At 31.3% G+C, this 9,214-nt stretch overlaps 1 protein-coding gene across 2 annotated transcripts; it reads left to right on the top strand.

The window, feature by feature from the left end:
* The first annotated feature begins 1,488 nt into the window (after positions 1-1,488).
* Positions 1,489-7,066, top strand: LOC136222955 (probable polygalacturonase). Of its 2 annotated transcripts, XM_066010773.1 has the most exons (7): positions 1,489-1,686; positions 1,852-1,936; positions 2,067-2,173; positions 4,999-5,325; positions 5,452-5,572; positions 5,689-5,934; positions 6,042-7,066. In XM_066010773.1, exons 4-7 carry the CDS (start codon positions 5,155-5,157, stop codon positions 6,737-6,739), a joined length of 1,236 nt encoding a protein of 411 aa, XP_065866845.1. In that variant the 5' UTR covers positions 1,489-1,686; positions 1,852-1,936; positions 2,067-2,173; positions 4,999-5,154; the 3' UTR covers positions 6,740-7,066. The 2 variants fall into 2 exon arrangements, with proteins under 2 accessions (XP_065866845.1, XP_065866763.1); XM_066010691.1 differs by lacking the exons at positions 1,489-1,686; positions 1,852-1,936; positions 2,067-2,173 and adding an exon at positions 4,865-4,899.
* Positions 7,067-9,214: the final 2,148 nt, after the last annotated feature.

Here is a 9,214-nt window from a genome sequence, read left to right as displayed (position 1 = left end):
AGGTCTCTCTCGGGAGACAAAGCTCTCCCACTAAGTATTTTAATAACACCTACATTCATAAGTTTAGAATTAGATCCATAGCAATAACAGCTAACAACGACAATAACAACAATTATTACTAACAGTTAAAATTAAATATGCTCTTAGGGCTTGTTTGGTTCAGCTGTTAGCTAATAGTTGTTGCGGTTGCTGTTAGCTGTTTGCAGTTGCAGTAAGCTGTTAGCTGTTTGTTATTAGCTGTTTAATTACTAGTGTTTGGTAAAATTATATTGAACTGTTGTTGTTCGGATTTAAAATGTCTAAAATGGACATGTTTTAAATTAATCAACGATGAAATTATAAAAAGAAAAATGTGAAAAATGCCTATAACGTTTACAACTAGGAATAATTTTCTTAATGTCTAAAATGGTGCAATTTTACCCATAACGCTAGCAGCTAAGAGCAATTTTACCCATAACATTGGCAAGTTCGGTCGATTTCAGATATTTTATTTCTTATTATACACCAATTGCACATACCAATGGTTCTAAAAAAGAGATTTCATATTTTTTTTTATGTGATTTAATAATAAAATTGAAAATTAATATTTATAAATTCGATGAAATATTGGAATTTTTTTTGTCAAACTCGTACAAAAAAAACAATATATTTTTTTTATTTTCTTAAAAAAAAATTCACGTCTAATCATATATTTGTGATCTGTTACTAACGATGATAAAATCGTGCACATTTGAAGTGTAGATGACAATATTCATGACCAAGAAAATAGTTGGATAAATTATTTCTCAAATTGACCCAACTTGTCAATGTTATGGGTAAAATTGCTTTTGACTGCCAAAATTAGGGGTGTAATTGCATCATTTTAGACGTTAAGGGTAAAATTACTCCTAGCTATAAATGTTGGGGGTATTTTTGTATATTATCCTATTATAAAATAAAAAACGTGTTACACAAATTAATAAAAATAATCTATATAAAAAATAAAAAATTTATTGAATGCAACAAAACCTTGTTTTTCGGTAATTATGTTGTACAAATATAAATAATGTTAAAAAATAAATATATTTTATGAAAATAAGAAGGATAATTCGGTCAATAACAACTAACTACAAACAGCTGTTTATGAAAAGCTCCAAATAGGAGCTTTTCGTAAAACGCTCCAAAACGCTGTAGTTTCCAGAGAAAATGCTAAACGCTGCGGTTATATAAACCTAACCAAACACTATATTTCTTGCGGTTTGGAGTGAAACGATAAACGCTCCTCCGAAAAAATGAATCAAACACGCTCTTAATATGCTCATAATATTTTGAGTGGAAAGAGATCCACCTAATAAATTTTACATTTTTTTGTGGCACTTTTCCATCAATTTACAATTACTCAATTATCAACTAACAACTAAACTAAAATAATTAAGTGAGATAATTGCTTTTTTTCCCCCAAATCTATTAGCTCATCCGGTTCAGAATTGAATAAACTGATCCTCCATCTTCATCTATCCCTCCATCTTCCTCTGTTGGTTCAATATGTTGTATTTAATTTAATTTCAGAGAAACCCTCCATCTACCCCATACCTTCATCGTTTCTCATATTTATAAACTAGAAGAATCCAAATCATTCAGCCTCCTCCATCTTTCTCCCGTTTATAAACTGGGTAGAATCTAAATCATTCGGCCAACAACGAGGAAGTAAGTACCAGTGATTTCTGCAATCCAATCATTAGTTTTTCTATTTATTTCCCTGGCTAATTTTCACCTTCTGATCGAATTAACATAAAACCCTTACAAGGGTTTTGATGTGGTTATAAAACCTAATTTGGGTGTTCACAATTTTTCCACCCTAATTAATTGCAGGAGCTTTATGAAATGAGGAAGCACACGAAGGAGATGGAGGATGAAGCTGCTGCTATGCAGTGATTTTGGGATTTGCAAAAACATGGTATTTTACTAAATTATAAGATGATCTTCCTATTAAAAGTTTATCTTTTCTGAGTTCATTTGATTTACAAGTAAAATGTCATTTTTTGTTTATTGAAATTGATTCCGTATTCCATTTCTGTAATATGCAGCAATCTTATGGCGAAGATTGTAAAAATCAGTCATTCTGATCTTGCTTTTTCCTTAAATGTCAGCGGTGGCGAATACATGACTGTTCTGTTGGGAGCCGATTTTACTGGTATTTTTGTAATTTTCTTTTTTTGTTAAATCGAACTTTTTTTAATTCTTTCCATATATATACGTGTTATAATCTGAGTGGTTAAGAATCAGTTTTTAAGCGCTAATATAAAATTTCTCAAAATTTAGCTACATTATGTTTATGATTCTGAACATATAAAAAAAATATGTCTAATAAAAATAATTAGATTTAATCCTAACGGGCCAAAAATATTTAGAAATTTGAATTTAATAGGACCAAATATTAGAAATTTTGATTTAAGGATATCCTAATTGGCAAAAAAAAAAAAAGGATTAGAAATTTTTAGCATCCCATCAAAAATTCTTAGAGACATGTGGGCAGGAACCACCACGGTCTCAAATTTTGTGGAGATAAAAAGACCGAAACAACTCTGGTCATGAACCACCACAGTCTCAAATTTTATGGAAATAGAGACTGAAACAACTTTGCTCATGGTAGTTCCGGCGGCCGGAGAGGCCTGTATCTGCCCCTGAATGTCAGCCTACTAAACATTATCATATTGAATATGGAGAATAGCAAATATTGTTCATGATTCATTCAACATTTAACTTCTTATTTGTTGATGTCTTGCTAATTTAATTTGTTGACGTCTTATCCTATCCGTTGCAGATGTACAGTTATAAAGCTTTTCTGGCTTGCAATCAAGTATTGAAATGTTGTATAGTAAACATTAATGTTGCACTGGGTGAATTTTGCACTAGAATGGGTAGCTTCAAATTATAAACTCATATTGTTCAAACATGGGTTTTAGTGGTAATTATTTTTAATTATGCCTTAAATAATCTAGGGTGGAAAATCAACTTTATATGTTAATTTAGAGACATGAAATATACAGCCAATTTCACTACATAAAATGAATGTGCAAATTTAATATTTTATCAAATTCCATTTGGTATTGTCAAAAATAAAAATTATATATATATATATATTTTTTTTTTGTCAAAACATTGTTTATCTTTTACTTATCTTAATTTTACTACAATCACATGTCTTGATTGTTCTCTTTATTTTAAAAATATATGAACATTTTTTTAAAACATATACTAATATATTAATTTTATCTAATTTTAATAAAAGTTTGTTTAATACCATACAATGATCCTAATTTATGATCTTCTACATGTATAATTGGTGAATTATAGTGTTACTTTGATTTTTACAAATTAACAAAAATAACTTTATGTATTTTTACCATTAGATGGTTATAGACCTGTTCATGAGCCCATTGACCCGCCCAGCCCGTCCAAGTCCGTCATTCATGGAATGGACTTGGACATGTATATTTAACATTTGGCTCAGCCCGGCCCGAACCCGTAAAAGCCCGAATGTAAAATAGTTTGGGTTTGGGATTTGTCTCAAAACCCAGACCCAATCCGGTCCGGTCCGACCTTATAAAAAATGCTATATTTATACTTTAATATTTTTTCTAATTGTTTATTTTAAATTGTTCAGGATAGTAGTAAATTGATAACTCAATCTACTGAGTTAGAATTTAGTAGTACGTAAACAATTTTTCTTTTTATTGTTTATTCTAATATTTTATGCTATTTGATCATAATAAATAATTAAAATTGAATGCTCCTGTTACGTCTGATTTATTCTTTTTATACAAATCAAGGCTTATTTAGTCCATGTTAACTCATTTTTATCTCTATAACAACTCATTCTATTTTGTAAATAAATTGGTCTAAATCTCATTTTCTTTCCTATTTAATGACTTATTTGTTTATAGATTAAATTTTATTATTTCGTTAATTGTTTTTTGCTTATAAAAATCATGTCCATTGTTTGTTGTTAATTATTTTTTACATTCATTGAATTTTATTGAATCAGTTAACTAAATTTTATTTTATTATATTGTTCTTATTTATAATCATATTTTTTAATTTTAGTTTTATTTTTTAATATAAATATATTAGTTGGACGGGCCGGGTTGGGCTTGGGAATTAGTTTTTGTAGCTTAGCCTAACCCGGCCCGAGCCCGATGTAAATATAATATGGGCTAGGTTGGGCTTGGACAATGTACTTAAGTGTCAAACCCGCTTAGGCCCGGCCCGAATCCATCCCGGTCCAACCCATGAACAGGTCTAGATGGTTAGGATAGAGACAGATCGAATATAATTTTTATAATAAGAATATAAAAAAATTTAATCACTACCATTACATAATGTTATGTTTTGTTAAAAAAAAAACCAACATCAGTTAGTTAAATAGTATTGTATTCCCGCGCAACGCGCGGGTCTTCAACTAGTATATTTTAATTATCAACTAAACTAAATTGGTTCTTGTTAGATATATATTTTTATTGGAAGAAAATTCATTTAATTAGTGTCTAATGAGTCTAGAACCGAATAATAAAATATATAATTAATTAATTAGATTTACATTTTATTTGTGGGCCTTTTCCATCAATCTACAAGGTACATGATATTAGGGAAATTGGTTTTCTAAAGTTAAGTATCTAAAATTAACAAATTAACAAAAGAATAACTGTTCCAGTGCAAATCTAAGAAGAAGTAGTCGACCCACTAAACAAGTTTCTTTCCTATTTTTCAGACATTTACTCCAAAAATAACGGATTAAGTTTATTTATCTATATTTAACATGTCATACTTCACTATAAATCAATGCCAAAACTCACAATTCTTCAATAAATCTAAATGTATCAAAACATGTTTTCTTTTCAAAGATCTAATCGCTATAATGTAATTCTTATTCTCTTTAGTTTTCAATTTTCTTGACTAATATCACTAAGTTTGGAGTTATCTTTTGCCTAATTAAATTTAATTTGATTTTTTTTACAGGTTATTGCTATTATTTACCTGTTTGTAGCGGCGGTTTCCGTCGATGTGGGAATATCAGCACCGGCCAAGGCTGCGCCAGTGCAATACTCCGCCTTGAATTGCCGGAAGCATAGCGCGCTTCTTACAGATTTTGGTGGAGTTGGCGACGGAAAAACAATGAACACAAAAGCATTTAATACAGCTATGGAAAAGATGAGTCAATTTGGAAACGATGGAGGTGCTGAACTTATTGTACCAGCGGGGAAATGGTTAACTGGTGCTTTCAATATCACTATTAGCCATTTCACCCTTTTTCTAGAAAAAGATGCTGTTATTCTCGCCTCCGAGGTACTGTCTTTGAATTTCTATTAAATCGCAAAATTCTATTATCTGAATGGTCCAAAACCAGTTTAATTAATCCGATTGTAGAAAACTTAAAGCACTAATTAACACAACATTAATTTTGGTGATCAGAATGAGGCAGATTGGCCTGTAATTGCACCATTGCCCTCCTACGGGAAAGGAAGAGAATCTGACGCCGGCAGGTACAATGCTCTCATTTCTGGTACAAACCTCACGGATGTAGTGATCACTGGTAATTCAATTTTTCCTCTCTATATTTTTTTTATATTTAAGCATTAATCATAAAAAATAATCAAGCTATCATATTGAGATTAATGGATCATATTTTATTACAATTATATATATTAGGTAACAATGGAACAATCGATGGTCAAGGTAAATCATGGTGGGATAAATTCAAACAAAAGAAAGTAAAGCATACTCGACCATATCTGATTGAGATCATGCATACTGATCAACTTCAAATCACCAATATCACTGTCACTAACTCTCCTTCATGGCATATTCATCCCACTTATTGCAAGAATGTGATTATCCAATGGGTGACGGTTCTTGCACCAGTTGAAGTCCCTAACACAGATGGAATTAATCCAGGTTTTCCCTTTAAAATTCTATGAGTTCAATTGTAAAGAAAAATATATTTTGGTGCACAAAATATTTGTTTCTGGCTCTGTCACTGATTAAAATTGTTTTATATGTAGATTCGTGCACAAATATTCGGATCGAAGACTGTTTCTTACAATCAGGAGATGACTGCATAGCAGTAAAGAGTGGATGGGATCAATATGGTACAAAATATGGAATGCCAACAAAAGATTTAGTAGTAAGAAGAGTAACCTGTATATCCCCGGATAGTGCAACCGTAGCTCTTGGTAGCGAAATGTCTGGCGGAATAGAAAACGTTAGAATCGAAGATGTCACAGCTCTCAACACTCAATCTGCTGTCCGGATGAAAACAGCAATCGGGCGAGGAGGTTTTGTTCGGGACATTTTTGTAAGAAAGCTCAGGCTCTATAATCAGTATTATGGGTTCTGGATGACAAGTAATTACAATCAACACCCCGACGATGGATGGGACAAAAATGCATTGCCAAACATTACCCGAATTTATCACGACGATGTTATAGCGACGAATGTCACTGTTCTGGCGCATATCGAGGGGATGAAGAAAAGTCCTTTTACTGACATTTGTATTTCTAATGTGAAGATGGAGTTGGGACCTAAACCGAATAAAATGATGTGGAATTGTACCGAAGTCACAGGAGTTGCAAGCAGTGTTACTCCGAAACCTTGTCCTGCTTTCGTCGAGAAACCTAACTTTAAGTGTGAATTCCCGACGGATAAGCTCGCCATTGAAAGTGTTCAACTTAAAACCTGCTCCACTAGTGGCACTCCTTGAGTTCTAGTACTGCATTCATAAGTTTACTAACAAATAAGTTGGGGTTTAGCCCGAAATTCAGATGGAAGCTTCATTGCGGCTAAGAACGGTTTTGAGCTCCGGAGGAGCACTCAACTGGTTAATTATCCTTCTACAATACAGGATACTTAGATTCTTATTTTGGTATTATCTTAGGAATTGTAAGTCCTGTTCTCCCGGATATATTAAACGGTCTGTGAATCAGGTTGCTCATATTCTAACTAGTACGGGTGATTCTAAGTTTGAATGTAGGGAGTGAAATTTTATCCCTCCCTCTTTTCTTTGTAATGCTTTAAGTTGTGATATGCAGTAAAGCTTCAATTCTGTTTAAAAAGAACTATTGTAATAATGTCTTTTAATATTAAAAGAGTAATTAATAAAATTACAGAAAACTAGTTAGTAATTAATGTAATTAACACTCCCTCCTATCCACAATATTCCATCCCTTCCAAATTGTTTGTCTTTTAAGAACTTTTCATAAAGATTAAGAAATGTAATTAATGAAGTTATTTTAATTAAAAAAAGACAATCTTACTCTTAATTAATCATTCCTCTGCAAATGATTTGCCGGTTAGTATTCACCCCAAACATAATGGAATTCTACTCCATTAATATTCCTCAAGATCGTCTTGAACAAATAAAACCATTAAATGAGAGTAGACTTTACCAATGAGAGAAACCCAAATAAGGGCATAAAAGTAAAATTGGGATTAATGATCCTAAGAAATGACAAAATGTTAATAGAATTGAAACCAAAATAAAATCTTTGAACAACATTCAAGTAGAAACAGACGGAGTAGATGTTTTTTAAGGTTAACGTATAAAAATTAAGAAATGTAATTAATGTTAATTAAAAGATTTTTGTTATCTTTGTATTAATTGAATCTACTAATTAATTTTTACTTATTCCCAAAATAAAATAAAAAACAACTTAAATACGCGTGTATTTGGTAAAAAAAAAAGGAATTAATTTGCATGGATTGAATCAAAACAGCATGTATTATAAAACAAAAAGAAAACTCTAGAAAGACATCTAGTGTGGGACGGATGGAGTATAAATAACTAAAAATACAAAAATAACAAAGCGATTAAACTCTTAGTTTTTTTTAATGAATGAATGGAAGGTTATGATTTAGGATTCCCTAGCTAACTCTTATGAATCAACAAGCATACATTCTATGTAGTAAAGTAAACTCGGGATGGTGATTTTCCATTACAAAATAGTAACTTCGGCCAAAAATCACTAAATCTACTTCAAATACCGTTAGATTGATGCTTGGTTAGGCAAAATCTCAAATTGTATTTGAAGGTGTTAGGCTCTAAGAAACCAAAAGCTAAGTTGTAACCTAGATCATGAAGCTGCACTATTCGGTTAGGGAATAGGTCTAACTAATATGCTAAGTTAAATTATTTACTTGATTATGTTTCACGACGATGTTATAGCGACGAATGTCACTGTTCTGGGGCATATCGAGGGAATGCCGAACAATCCTTTTACTGATGTTTGCATTTCTAATGTGAAGATGGAATTGACAGCTAACCCCAAAAAAAATGCCTTGGAATTGTACCAATGTCATGGGAATTACAAGTAATGTTACCCTGAAACCTTGTCAAGTTTTCACCGAGAAACCTAACTTTAAGTGTAAATTCCCAACAGATAAGCTCGCTATTGAAAGTGTTCAGCTTAAAACCTGCTGACACTCCTTGAGCTTTTGTAATTACTGTATTCATTACTAATGTATGCTAACAAATTCATGAGACTTTTACATGGTTTTTTTTATTTGTTAGTTCATAATTTTATTGGCAAAAAAGCATATCCAGGTTCTCAATTTAACACATTAAGCCCACGAGCGGTCATAATCGCTCATATCAAGTCACTAGTTACCAAAAATATAGATGTGAATATAAAATTTGGTTAAAAAATATTATTCATTTTATGCGTATTTTAAAATTGGAATTTAGCAGTTCAAAATTTTTTTAAATGTAATTAGTATAGAAAAAGTGTAAAACATCTCATTTCCGACGGTATAAAATGCAAATGCATACAATGAGATGAAATAAGTAACACTCTTTCATCTGAGTTTGACGTTAACTGTTTAGGCAACCGGCAAATTAATTATGCAACGAATAATTGAAAAGATTAGCAGCACAGACATGTATCTTTTCCTATTTTTATTGGCCTTTTGGAAAAAAAATCCACTTTTCTGTTTAATTTTGTTTGAAATGGTAATGGATTTTTTTTTTTAACTTATTTGATTACTCAGTTTGACGATAGTCAAGCACACCGAGAACTCTAGGTTAAGCGATTTGAGACCCTTAATAAGTTAACCTTAATTAATATAGATCAAAATAATTAAATTGAAAAGTAAACTCTAAATTCTTTTCCTAATTACGTCTTATTGTAACATTATTTTCTGATACACATTACTCTACCTTTTCCTTTCATGAAAATCAAAA

Source organism: Euphorbia lathyris, chromosome 1 (genome assembly GCF_963576675.1).
Source record: "Euphorbia lathyris chromosome 1, ddEupLath1.1, whole genome shotgun sequence".
Lineage (NCBI taxonomy): Eukaryota > Viridiplantae > Streptophyta > Magnoliopsida > Malpighiales > Euphorbiaceae > Euphorbia > Euphorbia lathyris.
The sequence above is the reverse complement of the archived record's forward strand: the minus strand, read 5'-3'. Positions and strand labels throughout refer to the sequence as shown.

Bases quoted from the DNA above. Each gene is read 5' to 3' on its own strand.
- LOC136222955 (XM_066010691.1), top strand. From the start codon at position 4,867: ATGTTTTCTTTTCAAAGATCTAATCGCTATAAT. The intron at 5,326-5,451 runs GTACTGTCTTTG...TTTGGTGATCAG, and splicing joins CTGTTATTCTCGCCTCCGAG to AATGAGGCAGATTGGCCTGT. The intron at 5,935-6,041 runs GTTTTCCCTTTA...TTTTATATGTAG, and splicing joins CACAGATGGAATTAATCCAG to ATTCGTGCACAAATATTCGG.